Source organism: Aotus nancymaae, unplaced genomic scaffold (assembly GCF_030222135.1).
Source record: "Aotus nancymaae isolate 86718 unplaced genomic scaffold, 86718_ANA_hifiasm-v0.15.2.pri h1tg000040l, whole genome shotgun sequence".
Taxonomy (NCBI): Eukaryota; Metazoa; Chordata; class Mammalia; order Primates; family Aotidae; genus Aotus; species Aotus nancymaae.
The window spans coordinates 125328062-125355913 of record NW_026988454.1 but is presented as its reverse complement, the minus strand read 5'-3'; the positions used below and the strand labels follow the sequence as shown (position 1 = coordinate 125355913).

General features: G+C 50.6%; 1 protein-coding gene across 6 annotated transcripts in view; it reads right to left on the bottom strand.

Moving 5' to 3' along the window:
- Positions 1 to 27852, bottom strand: part of LOC105725320 (copine-5) — a 151525-nt gene that overhangs the window by 112718 nt on the left and 10955 nt on the right. For all 6 annotated transcript variants that reach the window (XM_012464301.3, XM_021665516.2, XM_064361098.1 and 3 more), the window contains exons 2-3: positions 20772 to 20812; positions 19845 to 19891 (exon numbers count right to left, since the gene is read on the bottom strand). In XM_012464301.3, the coding sequence (XP_012319724.2) occupies positions 19845 to 19891; positions 20772 to 20812 (88 nt within the window). The remainder of the gene's footprint in view (positions 1 to 19844; positions 19892 to 20771; positions 20813 to 27852) is intronic.

Genomic DNA, 27852 nt, shown 5'->3' with positions numbered 1-27852 from the left:
TAATTGAATCTCAGTCAACTTTGCAAATGACTTTAGGCTAAGTCACTCCCCATCTTTGGGCATCAGAATCACCTAGAAGACTCAGTAAAATACAGATTGTGGAGGGCCTCACTCCAGAGGCTCTGACTCAGTAGGTCTAGAGTGGAGCCTGTGACTGTGCATTTTAAAAGTTCTTGGGTGATGCTGATGCTGTGGGTCTGGGGACTCCACTTTGAGAAGCACTGGACTGGGCGGTGATCCACTGGAATCCAAGTTCCTCGGAGGCTCCATAGGCCATAGAGGAGGGCAGAGTGGGCATGATTGCAGGCCAACCATCCCATCAAGCAGCTCTCTTTTATATCTGCTCCATACAGTAGACATGTGGAGCAAAATTTTTGTTTCAGAAAGGGGCTAGGGGCTAAGAGGTGAAGTTTAAAACCACTGCATTTGCAATAGACTATCATTCAGCCTGAAGAAAAGGAAGGAAATCCTGTCATGTGCTACAACACGGATGAACCTTGAGGACATTATGTTAAGTGAAATCAGCCAGTCACAGTAGGACAGATCATGTATGAGTCCACTTATAGGAGGTATCTAAAGTGGACAAATTCATTGACGCAGAAAGTAGATTGGCAGTGCCCAGGGGCAAGGTGGAGGGGCTTAGGGGAATTGTTTAATGGGTATAAGGTTTCAGTTTTGCAAGATGAAAACTTTCTAGAGACCTGTTTCACAACAATACAAATACATTTGTAACTCTACTGAACTGTATACACTTAAAAATGGTTATGATGCAGCCAGGCACGGTGGCTCACGTCTGTAATCCCAGCACTTTGGGAGGCTGAGGCAGCAGAGCGAAGTCAGGAGTTTGAGACCACCCTGGCCAACATGGTGAAACCCCATCTCTACTAAAAAAAATACAAAAAATGAGCTGGGCGTGATGGCACATACCTATAGTCCCAGATATTCAGGAGGCTAAGGCAGAAGAATCGCTTAAACCCAGGAGGTGGAGTTTGCAGAGAGCTGAGATGACACCACTGCACTCCAGCCTGGGTGACAGAGAAAGACTCCGACTCACTGGAGAGTTCCTGCATTCTCCTCTCCTGCTCAAATTTGAGCAGGAGAGGAATCATCTGAAGAGCACTAGATTTGGCATCTTCTTGTCCGTCACTCCCTTGGCGAGTCAGTCTCATGCTCCAATCAATCTCATCTGCTAAATCTCTTCCTCTGCTGTGGCCTTGATCCGGCCTCATCACTTTCTCACCTCGACTACCAAGGCAGCCTCCGAATGGCCCCGCAACATGTACCAATTCCCAATGCTTGGAGCCTCAGCTCCCTGGACATCCTGTTCTCCAATCCCTTGCCCCTCCTGTGTGTGCCCGTAGTCCTTGTGCATCTCTAAGGCTTCACTTACTGCGTGGCCTGAGCACGATCTACTGAGTCTCCTTCTACCCCTCTAGCCTGTGAGCTTCTCGAGCAGCAGGAGAATTCAAGCTCTCCACATCTTTGCAGCCCAGGACTTAACACAGTGTTTAATACACAGTCGCAGGCTTAGATCATCACAGCTACTGTTTATTGAACACACACAATGCACCAGGAGCGGTTTTAGACATTTTGTGCCGTATGGATACTGACCAACTTTGCATCCATGTGTAAATTCATTTTAGCATTCCTGATCGCCTATATGTGCATGTTGTTTGAATTATTTGGACTGGTTGTAACATCTTACTGGTTTCCTCATTAATTAGCAAGCTTTGATAATCAATATTTGTCATGCCAATTTTATACTTGTATGGCAGTCATGATTTTACCGTTTTAAAAAATATACACTTGAACAGGTGCCTTTTAAAAATACCCATGCTCAAGCCACACCACAGACCAATTAAATCCAAATCCCAGCGGATAGGGCCTGAACAACTGTGCTTTTTGAAAGTTCCCTAGGTGACTGTAATGTGCAGATGGAGTTGAGAACCACTAATGAATGAGACTACAGCAGGAGGAAGGAAGAAAACTAACATTTACTGAGCCCCTACTGAATGCTCAGTAGGTTAAGTGGATCGTTATGTTGTCTCATTCAATTCTCACAAAAATCCTGCGAGTTATTACCCATTGTACAAATGAGGAAACTGAGAATCAGAGAGATTAAGTAACTTGCCCAAAATCACACAGCAAGGCAGAGCTGGGACCTAAACCCAGGTATATCTAATTCCAAAGCCCATTATATTTGTACTGCATCTAAATGCGAGGAGTCATCAAGCATTATGAAAATCAAATAAAGATGAAGTTTACTTCACAGGCATTTATACCAGTCCCAGTATGCGTCAAGCAACAGAGAGGACAGCAAATTGAATGAGACTGGGTTCCCGTCCCGCCCCCTAAATTCAATAACAATTTTACAACGCATAACCCGTATTCTGAAAGAGTTCCTGCATTCTCCTCTCCTGCTCGAATTCTTAATTCATATCTCCTTCCTTCAGACAAAAGGAACATGTCTCTTAATGGCTTTCCTGCCAAATATTCCAGGTAAACACCCAGGTTTGAGAAAAATCCTCCCTTAAGGAAGGGACTTCCTTCCTTCCTCTCAATACATTGCCCTCCTCCTTGAACAACCTCCAAGCATCCCTCTTGCAGGATTTTAGATAAACCCCAGGCCAGGAGCAGGCATTCTTTCTACAGCTTCCCTCCCCACCCCGCCCCACCCCCAGCATAGGCTCCAAGGAAAACACCCATTAAGGGAGATGACAAGGCTGCTTTTAAAATGGCACTTGAAGCTTCAATAGAGGGGAATACCCTAGAGATTTATTCTGCCTAAGAAGAAAATGGAGTTCCCCTGGAAACAAGACATGGAGGGGAACTCCAAGCCCACCCCCAATATCTCCTAGAGCAGGAAAGGGGGCGCATGGTCAGTGACAGATTACTAAGACTCAGAGGTAGTTAAGGCATGCAGATCACAAACAACCGCAAAATCCCCAATCTGGGGACTTACTGAAGATGTTTTATGGCCTTCATTACTTGAACGAATAACAAAGGGGGAAAAATGCTAAAACTTGGGTTTTAAAGTCTGAGAAGCCACCAGGTCCTGTCAGACCCAATTTACACCCCATTAATGATGGCAGGAACACAACTGAAGAGACGTTGGGGAAAAAAATCAATTTGGCTGCTGTATTTCATTCTACATAGACTTACAGAGTTTTCAAGCCAGAAGGGACTTGGAGAGATGAGATGTTAGCACCCGAGCACTGGGAACCACAGGAAGGCATGCAATCTAGCTGCTGTGCAGCAAATCCTGCGTAGGGAAGGAGCAGCGGGGGTTAACCCCTCGCCACCCGTAATACGGAGTGCCGCCAGCCCTGTTCATTCGGCCAGCTCCTGAGGCGTGCCTGTCCATGCTTCCAAGCCATTCTGAGCCCCTCTGTCCACACTTTGGCCTCTGAGGATGCTGGGAGTGGGGGATCCTCACACTGCTCACAGCCTGAGGCATGGACCACCAAACACTAAGCATGGGAATTCTGATGAACAAAGGCTGAAGAATGCCCAGAAACCTGCGTGCAGGACGGGGTGCACAGAGCCCTAGAGAATTGCTAGGAAAGGTGGGCAAGTGTGCACTGGGGAGGCTGGGGGATGAAAATTGGGCAGGAGGCTGAGTGACAGGGAAGGTGACAGGGGACGTCCCTGACCCCCGGGCTGAGATGGCCTCCTACTGAGCAGAAGGAAAGAAAAAGTACAAATGAGAAGGAAGCCTGGAAATGAGGGAATTTGCCTTCTGAAAGGCTCTCTCCCTGGCAACAAAACCCAGTGGAAAAAGCTTCTGACATGCCCCAAAAGATGCTCCCAAGGGCTGCTAAAACCTCCATGACTAAGCTCCATGAATATCAATCAAGCAGCATTAATTACATACCATCAGTTCCAGCGAGACCCTCTAAGTGGGGGCAGACTTGAAACTTCTTTGGGGACTAAATTAGGTGACTCCCTGGGGCTCCGCTACACAGGAGAGCCGGGATGTATGGGGCAGGTGGGCAGCAGTGTCGCCAAACTGCCCTTAGAGGGACGAAGCCCAGAGCAGGGCTGAGGTTGGGAGCCCAGGCTGGGCAAGCAAGGTCTTCCTGCCCCACATCCAACTACGAGGCCAGGAGGGGCCAGCCTCTGTCAAGACACGGGCCTCCCAGCCTGGAGGGGGCTCTTGGGGTTGGTGGTTGGGCCTGGGCTGATTTGGAGGCTGGGGAGTCTCCTGCTGCTGCCTGCTGCCCGCCCTAGCTCCAATCTTCATCCTACAGGAGATCGGTTCCCTTTGAACAGCCTCAGTATCGTTTCCTCACCCAGGGGCTTCCAGTGGGGTTTGGCCAGTGGGAGACACTGGCAGATGGGAGCTGGGAAGAGACAAAGGTTGGGGTATTTCTTCCCACTCCTGCCCAGCCTCAGCACCATGGTTCCAGGAGGGTCTGCTTCCCTCCAGGACCACAGCCCCCACCAGGCAGGCCCTCCATCTCCCACTCGGAAAACAGCATTGCCTCCCCCACCACCGTGGCCAGCCCGGGCGGAATCAGCTCCCTGCTGTTGCAAGTTTCCAGGTGGTGCTCTATTCCTTGTGGATTTCCCCAAGCTCATCCACACCTTTGAGAGAAATCCCTCCAGTAAAATCTCTCCAGTTAAGCCCTCTGAGTTTCGCTTTCCTGCTGGAACCCTCACTGATATAATTTATTTCTCACAAACACATTCACACACATACAATTTCCAACTCAACTGAACACAAATCAAGACAGCCCCTGCCCCCACCCTATTCTGCTCAGACTCCACTGTGTGACATTCATGCCACCAAGAAAGTGCATGACTCCTGATCACACAGACAAGATACCAATGTCCTGTGCCAGCTCTTTGGGATGAGGGGTCTCAGCACTGCTGTCCCACTGACGAGCCTCAGTGGGGGCTCTCAGGGGCCTTGGCCCCCCCACCTCAGCCTCCTCCACATTGTAGAAAGTGGCCATCCTGGCCGCATCCACAAAGGTGCCAGAGTGAGGTGCCATGGAAGAAAAATTCCTAAATTAGAGTCAGGGTTTGAGGCTCCTAACCTGGGCTTTATGTGGGTTTGTGACATCCTGAAATTGAATGCAAATGTCTGTACATGTCTGCATTTTCTGTGGAGAACAGCCAAGGTTTATATCAGTTTCTCAAAGAGAAGTATGTCTTCAAAAACTTTAAGAATCACTGGTCCTTGGCTGGGCACTGTGGCTGATGCCTGTAATCCTAGCACTTTGGGAGGCCAAGGCAGGCAAATCATGAGGTCAGGAGATCGAGACTATTTTGGCCAACATGGTGAAACTGCATCTCTAATAAAAATACACACACAAAAAATTAGCCAGGCGTGGTGGCACGTGCCTGTAGTCCCAGTTACGTGGGAGGCTGAGGCAGGAGAATCGTTGAACCCGGGAGGCAGAAGTTGCAGTGAGCTGAGATCGTGCCACTGCACTCCAGCCTGGCGACAGCGCGAGACTTTCTCTCAAAAAAAAAAAAAAAAAAAAAATCACTGGTACTAGCTTTGAAGACAGATCTTAGGTTTCCCACATAAAGCAGTAAACTGAAGTAGTTAATAGTGCAGAGTCTGCAGCCAGGCTTCTGGGTTCAAATTTTGGCTTTGCTACTCCCTGGTTATATGATCTTGGGCAAATACATGCCTTTACCTCCCCGTGCCTCAGTTGCCTCTTCTGTAAAATGGGAATGGCAATTTATCTACATGTTATGGGGTTGTTGGAGGCCTAAATGATTTGATTTACATAATATGAGAGCCTGGGACATAAAACATGCTCTGTACATGAGCAATCCCACCCTCCGGTTCTTTCTACATCCCTAACTCTGGTCCAGCCACCCAGGAAGTGTGTTCATCTCCCAAGCTTTGAATCTCAGCTTTATCTCTAAGATGCTCCCAGTCCTACCACTAACATTTCCTATTCAGTTCCCACTCTTCCCTGCTCACCTTCCACACCTGAGAGGGTTTCTGTCCTCCATCTAAAGGGGTCTCCCGAAAGCCCCAGCTCTCCGTGGTTCCTCTCTAGATATCTTCTGCATGTGGGGTGAGATAGGAGGCAAATGCAGGGCTGGCCCTTTGCTTGAACAAACCAACTTCTCCATCAAGATCCAGGTCCTACCCTCCTGACAGGCTTCCCCCAACACCAGGGTCCTTAGTACCCCAGGCCTCTGTTAGAAAAAAGGCAGCAGAAAACCTAAGATTTCTTAGAGACCTGGGGCCTAGAGAAGAAACTCACCGTGGCCACCCGCAGGGAAGGAAGTGGAACGCAGGAGGAGCCCTTGGACATGGGAGCCACGTGGTGGAAGTAAGGGAGAGAGGTCCGCCTGCTCAGCCCTGCTCATGGACTAGGATGTGCAGAAAGGCAGCCCAGGAAGAGGCGCTCTCTCAGTTGCTTCCAGATTTCTAAAATCTGGGCCCCTTCTTCCTCCTCATCACCCACCAGCTGGGAGGCAGCGACCACAGACAGCACAAGGACACCTCCCAGCACCTGGGTCAGCTCCCCACAAATGCCCATGGCTGCAGGACACTGGGGCCCAGGGCCAGCGTGGGCCCATCTGCCTGAGACACTCCTGAGAGGATGCACCTCCCTGTTGCTAAAACAGTAAATCATTCCTTCCTCCAGGGGGAAGATGGAAGGGACATGCAGGAAGCATTGCAGGCAAGGTTTGCTGCAGAGTGGTCTTCAACACCGATAGTAACCCTCACGGAGCCCTACTGCGTGCCAGGCACGAAGTGTCATTATCCATCTAGTCATTCGTTTAAGCTTCACAACAACCTCTGAGGCAGAACTGTTATTATCCCCACTTTACAGTTAGGTAAATTAAGATAAGCGTCAGAGAGACTGAGAGACTTGCCCAAGGTCACACAGCTAGTAGGTGACAGGAACAGGATTCAAACCCAGGCAGGCTGGCTTCAAATCAATAAGAAGTTGATATAGTTACTAATCAGTAAGAAGCTTATACTGCAAATGGAGGCCGGGACTAGGTCTGACCCAGTTTTCATTCCTGTAGTTTCTCTACTCCCCAGCACAGTCACTGAACTTCCAGGCTCACTGTGCCTGCTCCCTTGTGAACACTTCCGGCAGGTCTGAGTGGACCTGTAGATTAGGTCAAAAAGTGAGTATCCCTGACGTGACACCCTGCCCAGCCTCTATCCTTTTCCCTTGCAGCCCCTACACACATAGAGAGAGGAGAGAGAGGGAGGGAAGGAGAGAGAGAGAGAAAGAGAAAGAGATAGAGAGTCCTCGACTCTCCCGTGATTTCCTTTTAAAAATGTTGATTAACAAGTTGGGCCAGCACTTTGTGAGGCAGGAGGATCGTTTGAACCTAGGAGTTCAAGATCAACCTGAGCAACATAGTGAGACCCCATCCCTACAAAATACAAGAAAATTAGCCAAGCGTGGAAGCACACATCTGTAGTCCCAGCTAATCGGGAGGCTGAGGCAGAAGGGTGGACTGAGCCCAGGAGGCTGAGGCTGTAGTGAGCGGTGATCATGCCACTGTACTCCAGCCTGGGCGACAGAGCCAGACCCTGTCTCAAAAACAAACAACATCCACAACAAAAACCCAAAATAACAACCAAAAAAACTCACACTGATCTAGGACCTGATTTTAGAGCTGGAAGGAACCAAATCTTCTCCATTAACCAACGAGAAAACAAAGGCAGAGAAGGTGGGAGGGGGGCTGTTCTGACCACGATTGCATAGCTAATTAGGAAACAGATGCTGACGGGTACCCCAGTCAGGTGGAGCTCCCAGCGCTGAGTGGAGCCCTGGTCCACCCAGAAGCCTGTGGACGCCCCTACTCAGGTTTCTTTCTTCCACCGGATCCTCCTCCTCCTTCCAATTGGCATCCTGGCTTCTCATCTTCAAAACACTTCCGCACATCCACGATCTCATTTAACCCCTCCAATGACCCCGTGGTGATGAAATTATGATCACCCCCACTTTACCGATGAAGCCATGGAGCTCTTGGAGGCCAGAGGAGCTCTCCCAGAGGCAAGCCCTGGGAGCGAGGAAGGGCGAGGAAGAGCCAGGACTCCCAGGAGTGAAGAAGGCAGAGCGTCTGCGGCCCCGACCTCAGGCATGAGTGGGCAGCTCTCGAAGCCTGAACAATCTTCACGGCCCTGGATTTAGGCAGCTCTTGCCTTTTTACAAATTATAGCTGGATGGAGCTTCCGAGCCGTCCCCCAGCTGCAACGCCCCAAGGGCTGTGCCGGTGGGACTGGAGTTTGGAGCTGACAGACTGCTCTCAACCTCACAAGCTGCTCACCTTCCCCAGCCGTAGCTCCCCCTGTGCTTTTCATATTTTACTGATGGCTCCTTAACTGGGTATTCTAAAAGCCTCGCTGCAGAGCCCAGCCCTGACCCCTCGTGACTCATGTTCACCAGTGTCATGCATTAAAATTAGAGGCCAGAAAGCTACCTGATTCAAATAGAAATGGAAAGTGGGACTGGGCGCGGTGGCTCACGCTTGTAATCCCAGCACTTTGGGAGGCCGAGGCGGGTGGATCACGAGGTCAAGAGATCGAGACCATCCTGGTCAACATGGTGAAACCCCGTCTCTACTAAAAATACAAAAAAAATTAGCTGGGCATGGTGGCGCATGCCTGTGATCCCAGCTACTGAGGAGGCTGAGGCAGGAGAATTGCCTGAACCCAGGAGGCGGAAGTCGCGGTGAGCCGAGATCGCGCCATTGCACTCCAGCCTGGGTATCAAAAAAAAAAAAAAAAAGAAAAAAAGAAAAGAAAGAAAAGAAAAGAAATGGAAAGGGTGAATGTGCTTTCCAAGGCTGGCCCTGGGAACAGGAGCCAGGTGGGCGCCCGGTGGCTGGGAAGAGCAGCCTGAGATCTCCGCACAGGAAAGGAGAGCCTGGGGATCCGGAGGGGAACGGAGGATCTGGCCGTACCATCTGCTACCATCTTGGGTCTGGAAAGTTCTCTCTGGTTCTGTCACTGAAGGAGTCTAGAATTCTGTGGCCACTCCTCCTTGTTGCGGTGAGGAAAACCAGGCCCAGAGAGAGATGGGGCTTGCCTAAAATCACAGGAATGAGCCAGGACCTTGTTACCTTTGGTTTCTTTGGCCTGGTGACCTCCCAAATGGCTGCCTGTTTTGTTAAGTCTTCCAGGTGAGGCAGGGCAGAGGTGGAGATGGGGGCCTAAGTTAGGGGAGCCTAGGCTCAGAAGGCCTCCCCGTTCTCAGGCCTGGACGGAGAAGCCTCCCTATCGAGCCCAGAGACCAGCGCAGGCTATGAAACTTTGCCAAACTTATAATGAAAGACTTCCTGCCAGAAAGCTTAGTTCCTAATTAGTCATTGTTCTAGATAATCTGTTAAATCATCCCGGCTCCTGGGGGAATGGCCTTTACAGATAAGCCCTGGATGCCAAGCTGCCAGCAAAACACTCTCCACCGCCTGCCTCCCACCTGAGCAGGCCCCACCCTAAAGGAAGCTAAGCATCATCAAGGGGGCCTGGGACCACTTGTCCCCCAGGCCACCCCAAAACATTGACAGCTCCTGCCAAATGGCATCATGATGTCTGAGATGATACTGTCAATGGTTCCTTCCTCCAGATAAAGCATAAGTTTCTCACTTAGGGCTTCTCATAAGAAGAGGCATTATTGAGCTTTTTCTGCGGGCCAGGCACTTTGCTTGAAAGCTCATTTACTCCTCACAGCAGGCTTGTGAGCCTAAGCACTCACCCAAGATTCCGCAACTGGGCAAGTGGTGGGCCCATTTTTAAACTTGACTTTGGAGTGCACACTTTCAACAGCTCAGCCACAACTGTAAAGTGCACCTGGACACTAACACTGAAAAGCAAATAGATCCAGCAGCCACCAGGGGACCTGGCCTAGAACTCAGGGTTTACTAGAAAAGCCAACTCCTTTCTTCAAATGAAATCTCAGGCTTGTGTCTAATGTATTACACAGAAATAACTGCAATACATTAAACACCTCTGCTTGAAGAGGAAAGGGAGGCAGGAGCTACACACACATTCACAGTTGGTCCTTGAGCTACCACCCTCAAATCCTGGGGATAGAAAGGTGCACTTTGGGCTGGGCGTGGTGGCTCATGTCTGTAATTCCAGCACTTTGGAAGGCTGAGGCTAGCGGATCACTTGAGCTCAGGAGTTTGAGACCATCCTGGCCAACATGGTGAAACCCCATCTCTACTAAAAATTCAAAAATTAGCTGGGGGTGGTGGCGTGCACCTGTAATCCCAGCTACTCAGGAGGCTGAGGCAAAAAAATTGCTTGAACCTGGGAGGTGGAGGTTGCAGTGAGCCCAGATAGTGGTACTGTACTCCAGCCTGGGCAACAGAGGAAGACTCCGTCTCAAAAACAAACAAATAAACAGACAAACAAGAAAAGGTCACTTTGAAAGTCAGTGGCCTAGGCAAGAGGAGAAGACCAGGGACCCAGACTCAGAAAACCACATGCACGTCCTGGCTCTGCCACTTTCCAACTGAGTTGCTGGGCGAAGCCAGGATCCCTCTGACCTCTGCTTCCTCATCTGGGTGTGGTGAGGGCCAAGGGAGAAAATGGGGTGCTGCTGACGTGGAGACTGTACAGGGTAGGAGGCATGTCAATCACCCTCTTGTTTAAGCGGGGGCAGGAAAGGGGATAGAGCCTCTTCACAGCTTGCCTGATGGTACTGTATAATGATAAAAATAATATTTACAAGTTCTGAGCACAGGCAGACACTGCTAAGTGATTCTGCCATGTGGTCCCTACCACAGTCCACTAAGCAGACATTGGGATCCCATTTTACTGATGAAAGAAACTAAGGCTCAGAGAGGTTAAGGAAAGTGGCAGTCAGGATTCGAAGGGACATCCCTGATAGCACCTCACTTGCCAAAGCAGGTTGACTGTGAGTAGGTGCCCATAGACTCATCTGGTCCCCAAAGTAAAGCTATAGTCCAGAGCTGCCTACCCCTGATCACAGGGAGTCAGAGCCCTGGAAATTCAGCTGCATGACAAGAGCAAAGGCTACTAAAGGCTTTCCAAGTGACCTAAGGCTCAGGAGGGACCTCTCTTTGCAGAGGCAGACTCTTCTCTGCAAAAAGGGAGAGTCCAGAAAGCCAACCCCAAGCTTGCCTTGCAGTCTACCTCTTAGAGAGGACTGCTTTCCGCTTTGTGCTTTAGCGATACAAAGGGTCCACTCATTCCTTTATATCTTTAGGTAACTGTCTATGTGGAATAACCAAGGCCAGGTCACCAGGGATCCTAAATTGGGCTCAAGGCCTGGCAGGCAGAGGGTTATCTGATTTCAGATGTAAACTCTTAGCATTGAACCAACTGGATCCCCAGTGTCCTTGCCCACCACAGTCTCATTCCAAAACCTCCACAAGGCTGCAAATTCCCTGCAGTCCACTCTGCACATGGTGGCCAGGGCTGTTTTTCTGAAACATAAACCAGGCTGCATCACTCCCCTCCTCAAATAAGCCCGGCATGGTGGCTTACACCTGTAATCCCAGCACTTTGGGAGACCAAGGCATGAGGATCACTTGAGGTCAGGAGTTCGAGACCAGCCTGGCCAACATGGTAAAACCCTGCCTCTACTAAAAATACAAAAATTAGCCTGGCATGGTGGCACGCCTGTAGTCCCAGCTACTTGGGAGGCTGAGGCAGGAGAACTGCTTGAACCTAGGAGGCAGAGGTTTCAGTGAGCCGAGATCGAGCCACTGCACTTCAGCCTGGGTGACAGAGCAAAACTCCATCTCAAACAAAACAAAATAAAACCTTCATAGAGCTTCGCATCACACTTAGATCAGTATCGAATTCTTTATATGGCCTCTGAAGCCCTAAGGGATTGAACCTGATGACTTCTGTGACCGTATTGCCCACTGTCTTCATTGTTCACACCACTCAACCTACACCAGCCTTCTTTTTGTCCTTGAAATGCAGTAAGCTTGTTCCCCCCTCAGGGCCTTTGCACTTGCTGTTCCCTCTATCTGGAACACCATGCCCCCCAAAATGATGCATGGCACCACTCAGGACTCAGCTCCAGTACAACCAAGACTGGCTTAGTTCACAGCATCTCCAAAGGTGGCCCTTCCCACTGTGATGGAGAGCCCGGGCCAATGGTAGATCGCAATTAATATTTCTGGGCATTTTCACAAGCATTACCTTAGTTAGTTGACCCATGAAGGTCTCTTAGCTCCATTTTATAGATTAGTAAGCTGAGATTCAAGAGGATACATAACTTACCTAGGTCACTCAGTTAGTAAATATAGAGCTGGCATGAAAACCCAGGGTTTTGGACATCAAGTTCAGGTCTTATCTGACAATGCATTTGACTGTTATTCATGATATCTTTAGGGACCAGATGGGAAAATACAGAGCATAGGTGGCTGAACGGCCTACGCCAAAGGTCAATTAAAAAAACGCCTGTAATCCCAGCACTTTGGGAGGCTGAGACGGGTGGATCACGAGGTCAAGAAATCGAGACCATCCTGGTCAACATGGTGAAACCCCGTCTCTACCAAAAATACAAAAAATTAGCTGGGAATGGTGGCGCGTGCCTGTAATCCCAGCTACTCAGGAGGCTGAGGCAGGAGAATTACTTGAACCCAGGAGGCGGAGGTTGAGGTGAGCCGAGATCGCGCCATTGCACTCCAGCCTGGGTAACAAGAGTGAAACTCCATCTCACAAAAAAAAAAAAAAAAAAAAAAAAAAACCGAGGTCAATCTGGGAAAAGGTCTCTAGTGGAGGAACACAGCACTCCATCCCATTCAACTCCTTGTCACCTGTGTGGATGAGGACTGCAGCTGACCCAGGACCAGGAGGCATAACCAATATGCTGAATGTACAATCGTAATTCAACATGATCACCATAAACTGTAACAACAGCCTGAATCCAACGAATGACGCGTGATGGCGATAAATGTGAAATCACAGATTTAGGTTCAAAAACTCTGCCAAGACCGAGGTGGGGAACTTGGCACTGCTCTTTGGACAGCAGCTCATGGAGAAAGACACAGAAATCCCCAAATTCAATATGAATTAAGTCAAAACACCTGCCAAAAGATCAGTGGGATACTAGAGAATGTCGCTAGATGTGTAATCCTCAGAAGCAGACACACAGAATGCAGAGGCCAGCAGGGAGAAGCGTGATGATCTAGTGCAAGCCCCTGTGTGGAGAGAGCCAGCCCGTGATGCTCTGGGCTGCCGAAGGGGATGATGCGGACACGTGCTGTCCCGGAGGAGTTGCTCGGGTTGGTAAAGAGACAGGAAACAGTGATGTAAAAAGCCTCAGTTTCCTCCTCTGTCAAATGCAACCAATAGTAAAAATACCTCCTTCATCAGATTGTTGTGAGGATTAATTGAGTTAGTACATGTAAAGTATTTAGAAAAGCGTCTATGGCCGGGCATGGTGGCTCATGCTTGTAATCCCAGCACTATGGGAGGCCAAGGTGGGTGGATCACTTGAGGTCAGGAGTTCAAGATTAGCCTGACCAACATGGTGAAATCCTGTCTCTACTAAAAATACAAATTAGTCGGGTATGGTGGTGCATCCCTGTAATCTCAGCAACTTGGGAGGCTAAGTTAGGAGAATCCCTTGAACCTGGGAGGCGAACTTTGCAGTGAGCCAAGATTGTACCATTGCACTCCAGCCTGGGCTAGACTCAGCCTGGGCTAGCGAGCACTCTGTCTCAAAAAAAAAAAAAAAAAAAGAATAGTGTCTGGCACATTACTGTCATGTGTTTGCTATTATCGTTACTGCTTTTGCTATCACCTCCCTGAGCTGAAAGTGAGGTCCTCTGGTTGTATGCAGTGTCTGGTCCCCCTTTGCATCCCCAGCATTCATCCCGCAGCACATTGTAGGTGTCCGCTGTGTCCCTCCGAAATTCATGTTGAAATTCTTGTCCCACTGTGATGGTATTTAGAGGTGAGGCTTTGGGGAGGTGCGTAGGTCAGGAGGGCAGAGCTCTCATGAATGGGATTAGAGAGTGTTCATCCCTCCCGGCATGTGAGGACACAGCAAGATGGAACTGGCCCTCACCAGACACTGAATTTGCTGGTGTCTTCATGTTGGACTTCCTGACCTCGAGAACTGTGTGAAATAAATTTCTGTTGGTTATAAGCCACCCAGTTTATGGTATTTTTGTCATAGCAGCCTGAACAGACTCAGACAGAGCCCAACACATGCTCACGTGTCAAGTTGCCCCGAGGAAGATCATTCAGAATATTTAGAGATGAACCATCAGTCTCAGCTGCTGGTAAAATGTTAAATAGGCTAAGGTTGCTCAAAAAACAGACTGAGCGCTTTGGCAGGGACATGTGGCGTGGTGGCTGGGGCCACGTGCCTGCAGTGGTATGTGGCGATCTCCTGGACACCCTAAGATTCTGAGATTCTCATCCCTTTCCAAGAGGCCTTCAGCCAAGACAGCTGCCTGGTGAGGGAAGAGACAGGCAGGATCTCCACACCCACTTTTCAAATAGGGAACCTAGAGGGGTTCCCTATCATGTCCCTCTTCCCAGTGACAGCATTTCTGGGACTCTTCTCACCTGGCCATCCTGCCTTCCCTAGGACATGCAGAAGGCCCTGGCAGGCCTTGATGCAAACAGTGCTTGATTTTCTGGGCTAAAATTACATCTCGAGTCAATTTTCATGAAATGTGGTGACAGATTTAGGTGCTGGGAAGATGGAGCTTTCTCAGAAGGCATAACAATGACCAAAATGGTTAAAACCAGCTGAAAGCCGGCAGCTGGGGGCCACAAGAGCAGATTTCATCCCTCCCTGGATTGGCTCATCTGCAGCCTTGTGCAAACCCCACGTCCGGAGAGAGTGCTGTGCCTGCACTTGACTCCCCCTCATCACAGGATTATTATTTCTCGGCCAAGATTCTGGTAACAGAGAGGTGATTTGTTCCTGAAGGGCAATGAACTAGATGGAGGAGTGATGGGAATTGGCTCCTGTTTGCTTGCAAGAGCAGTCTTCTATCCCAGGGGCAGTTCCATAGAGACAATCTGGATTCTTCTTTAATCTCCATTCCTGATACTTTTCTCTGTGGGCCACACAGAGAATCAGGCAAGGAAGTACAGCCCCTCTCCCATCCCCGGTATGTTTGTTTGTTTTCCAGACAGGGTCTTGCTTTGTTGCCCAGGCTGGAGTTCAGTGGCGCAATCTAGGCTCGCTGCAACCTCTGTCTCCTGGGTTCAAGCGATTCTCCTGCCTCAGCCTCCCAAGTAGCTGGGACCACAGGTGTGCACCATCATGCCAGGCTAATTATTGTATTTTCAGTAGAGACGGGGTTTCACATGTTGGGCAGGCCATCCCCAGTATGTTTAAATGCATCTTCCTTTCTCCAGAAAAAGTTGTGTGAAATAGCACGTGCCCTAGGGGTGCCCCGTGTGGGTGAGCTCTGCCATCTTCACTCCTGGAGTCTGGGCACTGGTCCTGCTCACCTCTCATAAATGAGGTCAGCCTCCTTGATCTCTCTGGACCCTCCTGCTCTGACATTCTCACTCTACAACTGCAGCTGTCCTCAGCCTGATGTCCCTGTATTGACTCTTCCTGTATCCTGCCAGCCTCACATCCTGAACAGCAGCCATGCTCCTCTGTCTGTGCTGGACGGCCTCCGTTGGCCCCTCTGGTCTCACTCCCAGTCCTTCCCCACACTGCTCTGTGCACAGAGAGGCTGACCTGGATGGACTTCCCCAATGGTCTGTTGGCCCTAGGTCTCCTATGAGGTTCCACCAGTGGGAGGCACCAGCAGGAGATGGGAGAGTGGGAAGAGAGTGAGGTTGCCTGAGTTGAGCATGTCCCTCCACTGGGGCTCCTGGTCCTGTTTGGAAGTCTCTCCGGGTTCCAGAAACCAGGACTCCCCTTCAGCCCCAGGCCTGGAGTATTAATGGCTCCCTCCTATTGCTACCCTTGAGACTCACCATCCTTCATTGATTTCATTGAACCCCATCCACCTCTTTATTACATCCCTCAACAATGCAGGACGCTACTGGGCCCCCGGTTATGTCTTCCCACATCACTGAAACCTGAAATCCAGCGCAACTCAGCTACTCCACAAGCTGAGGCCAGTCCTGCCCTGCTCTGTAGGAGGAGGAGGTTGAGCCAGATGATCTTGAAAGCTTCTTCCAACCCACAAATCCTCCGCTCCATATCATGCACCCCAGGCAAATGGCTTGTGTTTGGCCTCAAATTCCATTTTAAAATTCCAAATGACCTGTCAACATGCTTTAGTTGAAGGTGGCCTTCCAGCTGCAACTTTCCCTCCCCTGAACTTCCATTTTCTTCCATTCATATTTCTCTTCTCTTTGTTTCTTGTTAGGATTGTTCATGCACATGCACATCCCCTCCCAGGCTGCAAATCTAGTTCTAGTTTATACATTTGGCGATGCTCTGTTCTTTCGACCCATCTCCCTTTCTTCCCCAGCCCCCGGTACATTGCCTGGCACTTCTAAGTGCTTCCTGTTGCAAATATTAACTGAGATGGGAAGAGTGGCCAACAAGGCCCCAAACACTTTGGATGATGCTGTATAGTGAATATTTACTAAGCACTGACCATGAACCAAGGCACTTTATACTTCCGTCATCTCCTTTCACCCTCACCTACAAGGTAGGAGTTACCCCCAGATGTCAGATGGGGAAACCGAGGTGCAGAGAGGTTAAGTAACTTGCTCTAGGTCCCACTCCAGAAAGGGCTGGAGCCAGGAGCAACACAGGTGTATTCCACACCAAGGCCACCTGTCTTCCCTCTACTCCACCCGGAGGTGGATGTAGCAACAAGAGGTGACTTGGACAATCAGGAACCCTCAACCAAATGGAGACAACACTCAATTACAGAATGTAATTAATGGCCTGCCAAGCAGTGCCCTTCTGAAGAGCCCTTCCAGACTTTCCTTCATGAATCACGAAGACATTAACACGTTCCCGGTTTCTGTGAAGCATAGCCAAAAGGCCTCAAAAGTAATTCGTTCACTTAAGCAGACTAAACATTTCCCTAGCAATCTGGTTTACGCTTGAATGGGCTTAGACTCTTGGGCAGGGTGGACTAGTAAACTTTAGCCCAGCCCCTGTGGAAATATTTCCCACATGTTTTTTTGTTTTTGTTTTTGTTTTTTTCTGAGACAGGGTCTCGCTCTGTCACCCAGGCTAGAGTACAGTGACGCAATCTTGGCTCACTGCAACCTCCACCTCCTGGATTCGAGTGATTCTCCTGCCTCAGCCTCCCAAGTAGCTGGAACTATAAGCGTGCACCACCATGCCAGGCTAATTTTTGTATTTTTAGCAGAGACAGGGTTTCTCCATGTTGTCCAGACTGGTCTCAAACTCCTGAGCTCAAGTGATCCGCTTGCCTTGGCCTCCCAAAGTGCTGGGATTACAGGCATAAGCCACTGAGCCTGGCCGACATATGTTTTCTTTCTTTCTTTTTCTTTGTTTTACAGATGAATTTCCCACGTTTCATGAATAAAATTCACCCCCTTCAGCCTCTTGGTTCCAGCAAGTCTGGGGACTGCGGACAGAGGGCGATGGCTTCGGCCAGTCCACCAACAACGAGGAAGCGAAATTCACTAATGAAGTCTGGGTTACGGAAGTGTAACTCCGACTTTATTACATCTTCATTAAGTCCAGGAAGGCCTCCTCACCCTCAGGCTCTCGGCATCGGTCATTTTGTGCACTGTCCCCCTCCCTTCCCCTTTCCTTGGACCCTGGGGACAAACCTGCATCCTTCTGCTCTTCACAGCTGCCTCCAACCCCTTTTTAGGTGGAGACCCCAAGCGGAGTCTCTAACCAGAGCCCACCAGCCTCCCTCCCAGGTTTCAGTGGAGACAGGCATGGGGTGGGGCTGCCAAGGCCAATAGGGCCACAGCTTTGGGCAAATCCCCCTCTCCCACCAGTCTGGTGCCTCTTCTGATCACCCAGAGCAAGCACAATCTCCAGCCAGCTCAGGCAGCCATGAAGGCTCCGGGAAGCCAGCTTTGGCTCTGCTGCCCAGCAAGCACGCCCCACCTCCCCACCATGGAAGAAAACAACATTCCTCCCTTGGCTCCTCACCTCCTGGACTTTCACCTTGTCCTTGCTCAGCCAGACCCTCTTCTCCAAGAGAAAGGAGGGATAACTTCTTTTGTTGTTCAGACAGGAGCTAGAGGCTCCCAGGACCCCTCACCCTGACCCAGTTCCCCCCTTTCCTCTTTCCACCTGAAAACATTCTCCCACAAGAGCTCAGAGAGGGAGGGAGGAGGCAGAGGGAGCAATGTGGCAACAGCCACCACGGCCTAGTCAGCCTCTGTAGGCCCAGCTCCTTTTCCAAATCCATTCATTTTTCAAACAACCATGTATTAAGCACTTGCTGTGTGCTGGACTGTTCTAGGTGCTCAGAATGTCATAGTGAATAAAGCAGATGAAAATCTCTGCCCTCATGGAGCTGACACATGACAAACAAGATAAATAAGTAGCCTGGCATGTTGGCATGTGCCTGTAATCCCAGCACTTTCGGAGGCAAAGGCAGGAGGATTGCTTGAGCCCAGGAGTTCCAGACCAGCCTAGACACATACTGACACCTCATCTCTACAAAAAAAAAAAAATTTTTTTTTAATTAGCCAGGCATGGCTGAGCGTGCCTGCAGTCCTAACTACCCAAGCGGAAGCAGGAGGATCGTTTGAGACCAGGAGTTTGAGGCTGCAGTGAGTCGTGATCACACCATTGCACTCCAGCCTGGGCGACAGAGCAAGACCTTGTCTCAGAGAAAAAAAAAAAAAAAAAATATATATATATATATAATAAGTAAACCAGAGTGTGGGAAATGAGAAAAAGTGATAGGGAGAAAATAAAAAGCAGTTAAGGGGAATAAGAAGTGTGGGAAGGTTGGAATGCCAGACAGGGTGCCCAGAGGAGGCCTCCGCAGGGTGACATCTGAGTTAAAACCTTAGGGAGGCATGGAAGGGCCACAAAGCCATGGGGAAAAGAGCATTCCAGGAAGAAGAACAGGTGAAAAGGCCCTGAGGCAGGAGGGGTCGAGTGACTGGAGTGGGTGGGGAGGGGCCCAGCAGCAGAATAGGTCAACAGGGAAAGGAAGTCACAACATGTGGAGCCTGGAGGGGTCCATAAAGGGAAAGTGCTTTTGCACGATGGGAGCCACAGGAGGGCTCTGAGCAGAAAAGAGACAGAATTTGACCTGGGTTTTACCAGGATCCCTCTGGCGGCAGGGTGGGGAATAGAGTGAGGGTATCTAGGAGATCCCATTCACTTATAATGTCCCTGCCATTCTTGGAAATGGCCCTTCAAGTCAGCCCTCTCCTCCTACTCCCTATTACAAGGGACAAAAGGCACGTGGAGTGGGGGTGGGGAGGGATTGGGATTGGAAATGAGATGAGGCTGGAAAAGGGCGTCATCCTGGGTTGGGGTGGGTTTTGGAAGCCAGGGCGGTTTTGGAGCTGGGAATTGATTCAATGCAGAAGGGAGTCAACAAAGTTTTCTGAGCAGGGAAACCGCCTAACTGAAGCCATGCTCACCTTAGTCAGAAACCCCGGGAGGGAAGGTGGCGGTGGAGGAGGCACGGTTCTACAAGCTGCACTCATGCCTCCAGCCCGCAGACACGGTCTCAATGGGCCTGGACTCCTTCTGCATCTCCCTGGGACTGGGGCTCCCTGAGGATGGGGCCATGTCTCTCCCCAGACTGGGGTTCCCCGAGGGCAAGAACCATCCCCTCCATCTTCAATCTCTTCATCCAACAACAGGGATAGGGCTGCATGCTTTGCACACCTTGCTAGCCTTCAGTGGGGCTTAGATGCTGCAGTTAGAATCATGTCAGGGAAACTGCCCCAGAATTAGAGACAGGCAGACAGACAGGAACAGGCTGGTGTTTCTGGTGTGGGAAGGGGCTGCACCTACCTCCCGCCACTGCTTGTTCTCCATCCCTTGGGTATACATGACGCACACTGCAGGGAGAGGAGAAACAATGGATTAATACCTCCAGCCAAGAGGAAGGAGGGGTCCCAGATGGAAAGGGTCCTGGATGGGCAGGCGCCTCAGCGGATCTGGCCTGGGTGGCACTGTTGGATCTGATAGGGGTAGAGGGGGTCTCCTGGGGTGGCTGAGATCTTGGTGAGTGAGTCTAGGAATCTGGCCCCCCAAGCTCAGACAGTGTTCTAGATGCACCAATTCAGAGGGGTTACCTTGGAGAAGGGAGACTAGGTGTGCCTGGAAGGGGCAACCTTTAGGAGGACGGTCAGGACCATTCGCTTCTAGGCCACAGCAAGGGTCAGAAGTGTGAGACAGGTAGACAGGTGGGCGTGACGGAGGACAGGTGGAGGTGTAGTGGGGTAGAGCATCAGAAACCCGCTTTGCTTTTACAGCCCAAAGCAGTCTCTTGAAGCCTCTGATTATCATCAGCCCCATTTACAGATGGGAAAACTGAGGCTCAGAGGAGGCCAAAGATCCATCCAGGTTACACACTTGAGTGGCACTGCTCGAGGCTAGAACCTGGACTCCAAAATCAGTGTTCATCCCACCAGATTACAGCCAGTTGGAGCTCTTAGGTATACTGGTTTATCTGCGACCCTGTGGCCCCAGACCCCCAACCCCTCCCAAACTGCTCAGTTGTGTCAAGGCTTCACAAGCATGTGGGCTGGGAAGGGTCAAACCCCCGCGGTTATCTTTCTCAGACACTATGGGTGAAACATTAAACAGGCTTGACACACTTGGAACGGCGCCTGGCACATGGTTAGCGCTCAGTAAGGGCTCAAGCATTGCTGCCATAATTAATCACAGTGTTGTCGCTGTTATTGTTACCGTTCTTATTGTCAGAGCAGGACTTACGTGGGTCGGACTTGGAAAACATGTCTTTGTCCAAAAGGTTCCTGAAACAGGGAGAGAAAGGAGGGGTTAGTACAGCCAGCTGAGAGGAGGCGACCTCAGGGGATTCAGGCTGTTACTGAGACCAGGAGGCTGCCTTTGGCCTGGCCTCAGGCAAAACAGTTCCACAATCATTTATTAGGCTTCATTAAAAGCCAGGCATTGGGCAGGCCCTGGAGGTTCTTCAGCTCACTTGCCTAAGGTGTGTAGAGCTCCCTACCTCCCACCCCCACCATCACCACGAGCTCTCCCACTCCGGGAAGGTGCCCTGGTGCCCTGTGTTACGCAGCCACTCACCATCGGGCAATTTCCCAAACTGCCCAATATCTTAGCCCTTTCTAGAAGCTCTCGTTTGATCACTTCTCTGCATCTCAAGAAAACAAAATAAAGCAATCAAAGCATATCCATCTAGTCTCCCATTTTCTTAAGGCTCTACTTCCAGCCAGTTTATTCGATGGCCTCATCTGTGCTGATGGATTATTGAATGACACCTCCCAGGGGAAGAAGACTCATTTGGACAAGGCCCATCTGCGGTCAAGACCAGGGCTAACACATGGTCCTGATAATCAGACTGGAAGGCACTGCAGCAAGATGATGGACGCAACATTTCGGGACAGAATGATCTTTCTTCTTTTCCTTTTTTTTTTTTTTTTTTGAGGCAGAGTCTCGCTCTGTTGCCAGGGCTGGAGTGCAGTGGCGTGATCTTGGTTCACTGCAACCACCACCTCCTGGGCTCAAGCGATTCTCCTGCCTCAGCCTCCTGAGTAGCTGGGATTACAGGCGCCTGCCACCACGCCCGGCTAATTTTTTGTATTTTTAGTAGAGATGGGTTTCACCATGTTGGCCAGGCTGGTCTTGAACTCCTGACATTGTGATTCGCCCGCCTCGGCCTCCCAAAGTGCTGGGATTACAGGCGTAAGTCCAGCCCAGAATGGTCTTTCAACAGGTGCTAAGCTCCCTTTGCCCTACCTCCATGCAATGAAGGCTCCCACTCATCGAACCCTGGTGATGGGTCAGGTGGTGTGCCGTTTTACAAATATGAGCTCCCGATTCTCATGCTGCCCTGCAAGTTTGGTCTTGGGCACAGATGTGGAAGTGGAGGGGAGAGATGGGAAGGATGGGCAGGCTACGTCCTGCACATCTGGTATTCCTCATTCCACAGTGATCTCCCACCATCAGGAAGCCACACAGTCCAGGGGAAACTCAGTCTCTGGCTGGGAAGTGATTCAACCTCTCTGAGTCTCTGCTTCCTTATCTGTACAATGGTAGTACCAGTCTTGAAGGCTGTTGATGCCCTGCCTGTATCCCCTCAGCCCTCACAGTTCCTGTACACACCCATGGTTTCCTCTTGCGTCTGTTTCTCTCCTGAGGGCATTCTCAGGCAGGTCAGGCCGTCTGCAAGTGCCAGAAAGTTTATGCACCCAAGGGCGGCACTTAACCCACAGGAAGGGGCTGGGGGGCTAACTGCTCAGCTTCTTCACTCACCCTGGGACAGCTCTGCTCTACAGTCTCTCAGAAGTCCCAGTGGGACTGAGTCCCAGGGGTCACCAGGAGACCTACCCATGACCGCATCCCGTGCTGACCAGGTCTTCCCTCCTGCTCCCCCGGCGAGCTGCCAGGCAAGCCCTTCCCGCCTGTGCACCGCCCCTGTCAACACTGCCCTCAAGTCTTGGTTCTTTTCCCAACCATCTCAGCCTTGTCCCACTTCCTGCCCAGAGGTCCCAAGGGATCTTGTCACCTTCCTTCTCCACTCCCACAAACCCCCACAGGTGCCTCTGCCCCTTGAACTGCTTTTCCAGAGAAAAGAAACAGTCAACACGGGTCTGTGTTGCTTCCTGAAAGTCAACTTCAAATGTCAGAGCTAGGCCAGGCCTATAATCTCAGCACTTTGGGAGGCCGAGGTGGGTGGATCACTTGAGGTCAGGAGTTCGAGACCAGCTTGGCCAACATGGTGAAACCCATCTCTATTAAAAATACGAAAATTATCCCAGCATGGTGGTGTGCACCTGTAATCCCAACTGCTTGGGAGCCCGAGGCAGGAGGATCACTTGAACCAGGGAGGCCGAGGTTGCAGTGAGCTGAGATCGCGCCACTGCACTCCAGTCTTTCTCAAAACAGCAGCAGCAACAGCAACAACAAAACAGAACAGAACAAATGTCAGAGCTAAATGAGGCCCTGAGGAGGATCTGTTCTTCTTTCTCCTCCATGACGGGGAGACGAAAGACCAGGGAGAGGCGAAGGGCAGCCGTGGCCCACAGCAAGCAGTGGTAGAGACAGAAAGGTCTAGAAGGAGGCCTTACCCTGAGTCACTGTCATCAAAGCCCTCAGCAGTGACAGCCTGTCAGGCAACTTGACCCCATAATCAACCCTACCACCCATGCCCCGCACCCTAAGGTGGGAGCCAAAGATCAACCAACAGGCAGACGAGCAGCCTGAGGCCCACACGTGCGTCCTGCGGTGCCTGGGGAAGCCAAGGCTCAGACGGATTCACAGCCAAATTCTACCGGAAGTATCATGCAGAGCTGGTACCATTTTGACAGAAACAACTCCAAAAAATTGGGGATAAGAGATTTCTCCCCAACTTATTCTATGAGGCCAGCATTATTCTGATACCAAAACCCGACAAAGATACACAGAACGTCGCATTCATGAATCCCCACAGCTCCAGTCCCTGAGTAGATTCCCAGAGATGCCCCCAAGAGAGGCATTTCCAAACAGCTTCAGGAAACCAGTCCCTGGAGAACTGTCACCCCTCCCGACTCCAGTCTCTACATCCAGGGGACACTCCCCAAAGGCAGCCACCCCTAGCTGGCCCTCCCTTGCCCCACAGGCAACCACCCCTCTCCCGGCCTCCACCAGCCCCTCCACCAGACCAGACCCAGTCCCAGCCAGCTGTCACTTTGGAAACCATCTGATAAACCTCCCAGCCCTCCACAGACAGCATCAGATGAAATGACCCACAAGGCAGCTCTGGAAAGTAGGCAGCAGGGGCTACATAAGACACCACTTCTACATATGATCATTCACACCCAGGTGGGCTGACATCCCTGGGTGACTTTCTCATCCTGAAGTGTGCTAAGTTTGGGGGTAGGAGTGTCTATCTCGATTTAAACAAAGGACAAATGTCTTAACACCAAAGATGACTCTACAGTGGTGGAACCTGAGGCACAGCGAGGAGCTAAAAGTGATCAGGAGGAGGGGACTTCTCTACTGAAGCAAGCGCTTTACGTTTATCTTTGAATTCTGTCATGAAATTCAGGAATTCCATAAAATCCTCCAATATTCAAGCTTGAAAGGACCTCAGAGTCACCTTTTCCAAATCCTTTACCAATCAGGAATGTGAGACGCGGAGGAGCAACATTTGACCCCTCCAAGGTCTGGGTCTCCTCCAAGTGTGGCTCTAGATCTTGGGTCTGGTCATATCCAAGTTAGGGAGAAAGAGAGTGAGACCCTGGATTTCAGTCTAGATACGTTTTTTTTGTGTGTGTGTGTGTGTGTGTGCACGTGCGTTACGGGTGGTGGGAGGGAGAGGTCTTATCCTCAAAGACAAGTAGACGAGTCTTTTCCTGACCCTGCCCACTTCCCAGCTGGGCTAGAGGCACACAGCTAGACTAAGAAATAGATTCTAACCACTTGACTCCTTGCCCAGTGACCTCAGGACCCTCACTGAGTCCTAAAACATGGGTCACCCTGACAAGTAGCACCCAAGGATAAAGCAAACCCTCTCTCCTCCACTCTGCTGAAATTATTCTTGCCATCCTTCCAGATCATTCTGTCCTTCCTCAGTTTTGCCTTTCCTGAACACTGATGGACAGCTACTTCCTCTCCTCTCCCCTGAGTGTGCAAGCCTCTGATTTGGAGGACTCCGTTACATACTCTGTACATGCTCGGTTGCAAAATCATGGGTGTATCTGTCTCTCACAATGGCTGTACGTGCCTCCACGGCAGGGTTCCCCCGCTGCCACAGACCAGCCTAGCACCTGAGTCAGAGCAGTGGCCTGGCAAGCTGGATGGATGAAAGAATGGCCAGATGGGGGAGTGCAGCCTGCGTCTCCCCACCTGGGTGGTGCACAGTCAAGCCCAGGAACAGCCCCTTGCACTTGCTCTCAGCTGTGGCGTGTAGTAGTTAAGTGCATGGGCTCTGCGGTCAGACAAGCTAAGTTCACATCCTGACTCTGAGAGGGTGGCTTGCCCTCCTTGTGCCTCAGTCTCCCCATCTGTAAAGTGAGGGTAAAAATAGTTCAGGGTTGCTGTGGAGATTCGATATGTGGAGCCCCTGGGACTAGTCAGCCTTGTCAGAAAGGTCAGCTGTCCTAGGCCCGGGACTGAGCAGAGCCGTCACTCTCTCAGTGGATGCTCAGAGCACTTGGTGACAAGCACAGCACAAGCCCCCCACCCTTTCAGGTCCAAGGGAGAAGCCTACCCCCACCATACTCCCAGGGTTCCCTTCTGAATCCCTTCCCCAGCTCAGCCCTCATCAGTCTCCCTTCCATTCCCCCTCTCAGCCTTGAGGACCCTCTGTCCCTCGCCTAGGTCCCTGCGCCATACACCCTCTCTGATCCCTCACCTTGTCCACACTTGCCTCCATCCATCCCTCTCCCTAACAACCTGTCTAAACAGAAGCCTCAGGGCCTGGTAAGCCTCCTCTCTTGGCTTTGGAGGGGTGGCTTCACCCTATGAACAATGGGCTGTGCACTTCTGGGGCTCACTCCTGCCCCTGGGTGTAAAATGGCAGTCCCTTGGGCTGTTCCCAGAGTCTGGTTGTGTAGGTCTGAAGCAGGGCTCCAGAAGCCGTGTCTAAACAAGTGCCCCCGAGATGTCCCCCATTATGTCTCTGATGGCAGCTGTCCAAATACCGCATATTGAGACATCATCTCTTAGGGCCTCAGTTTCCCCCACTGTAAAGTCACAGACAACAACACACACACATGCAGCACCAGCAGGTTCTTCAAGGTAAAGCGCCTTCCCCATTGATCCTCACCCTGACCCACTGAGGACTTCCAGGCTCGGGGGCAGTGAGTCACTTGCCCACAGGCATACAGACAAAAGCCTAGGGAGGAAACCGGGTCTCCTGCCCTGAAGAAGGGCCCGAGCCACGAGCGTACAGACGAGACCAGACCACAAGTACTTTTTCTCTGCTTTCTGTCTTTGGAGAGCACAAAGAGAAATCTTTTTTTTTTTTTTAAACAGGAAATACATATTCTTTTTTTTTTTTTTTTTTTTCAAAAAAAGCATACAACCCTTTCGCTGTCTGCACAGCAGCCTGGAGCTTGGCTTCTTTTGTTCCTTAAATCAAGGCCAAGGAAGCAGAGCCAAGAGCCCCACTTCCTCCCTGCTTACCCTTGAGGAAGCATTTCCAATCCAGTGGCAGTGAGAAAATGGTCATTCACTGGGCTGGGAGGTCAGAAGTCTCCAAGGCCCCAGCAAGGACAGAAATCCCTGGAAGGGCAAAATGAGAGCCCCTGGCAGGTGCTAAAGGAGGGACCACAGGGTAACACCTGCCATCTGGGGGGCTTAAGAAAGAAGCTGGGCACATGTAGTCCTAGCTACTCGGGAGGCCAAGGAGGGAGGATCGCTTGAGCTCAGGAGTTCGCGTCTAGCCTGGGCAACATAGTGAGATCCCATCTCTAAAACAACAACAACACAGACCAAAACAAAAACGTGAGGTGTGGGTAGAGGCTCATGTGTAGCAGTCTGAGAGGGAGACACAACCCTGCCCTCAGGGAGCCCTGGCTGACCAGGAGACACAGCCTCTGCCTCCAGGAATCCTCAGTCAGAAAGGAGACCTGTTGCTCCTGAGCTGAGATGCTGGGTGAACTGACCATCACACATCCCTGGTTGTCTCTAAACAAAGCCCATAAATGCTGCATCAATGCACTGGGCAAAGGCTTTGGCTGCAGCACAGAAAGAAACACATGTTCCTGGAGCAGGACCCATAATGGAGGTCGTGGAGCCCCAAAACTGTAAGCAAAGTATGGCATATTGGTATAGATAGATACCACATATATGGATACATTCTTTTGGAGAGCTCTCATTAGATACCCAAAGACATTCATGAGGCTAAAAAGGTCAAGAAAAGATGGCTTATCTTCTTCCCAACAACTTGCCCTAAGCATCCCTCCAACCTTGGGTGAAAAATGGGGACGTTGAGAGTGTAGACGTGGAGCTTCATCTCTGGATCTGACACGCAGCTGTGTCCCTTACTTACTGTATGACCTCTGGCATGTCACTTAGCTTCTCCGTGCATCAGTATTCCCATTTGTAAAGAAGGGGTAATAACAGCCCCACCCTCCCAGAAGTTTCCTGAGATGACTAGAGTTCACGTATACAAAGCAGTTAGAGCAGTGCCTGGCACATAGTAAGTTGCAATGCAGTGCCTGGCATATAATAAGTGCTCAGTAAAGGCCTGTGGAGAATGAAATGGCACCTAGGACTGCTCCACCTTCTCCCCGCTCTGCTCCCTAAAGCTTGGCTTTAGCAGGACCCAAGCCCTACATGCCCTTTCTCACCACTGCCCACTGGTTATACATCCTTCCTCGAGGAGAGAGTGGGGACAGGAAAGCCAAGGTCAGGTAGAAACAGGAATCCAGAGTGGGCCCGGTGGCTCACACCTATAATCCCAACACTTTGGGAGGCTGAGACAGGAGGATAGCTTGAGGCCAGGAGTTTGAGATCAGCATGGGCAACATAGGGAGACCCTGTCTCTACAAAAAATAAATGAAATTAGCTGGGTGTGGTGGTGTGCCTCTGTAGTCCCAGCTACTCGAGAGGCTGGGGTGGGAAGATCACTTGAGCCCAGGAGGTCGAGGCTGCAGTGAGCCATGATCACACCACTGCACTCCAGCCTGGGTGACAGAGCGAGACTCTATCTCAAAAATAAATACATACATAAATAAAGGAAACAGGAGGCTGGGCGCAGTGGCTCATGCCTGTAATCCCAGCACTTTGGAAGGCCGAGGTGGGTGGATCATCTGAGGTCAGGAGTTCAAGACCAGCTTGACCAATATGGTGACACCGTGTCTCTACTAAAACTACAAAAATTAGT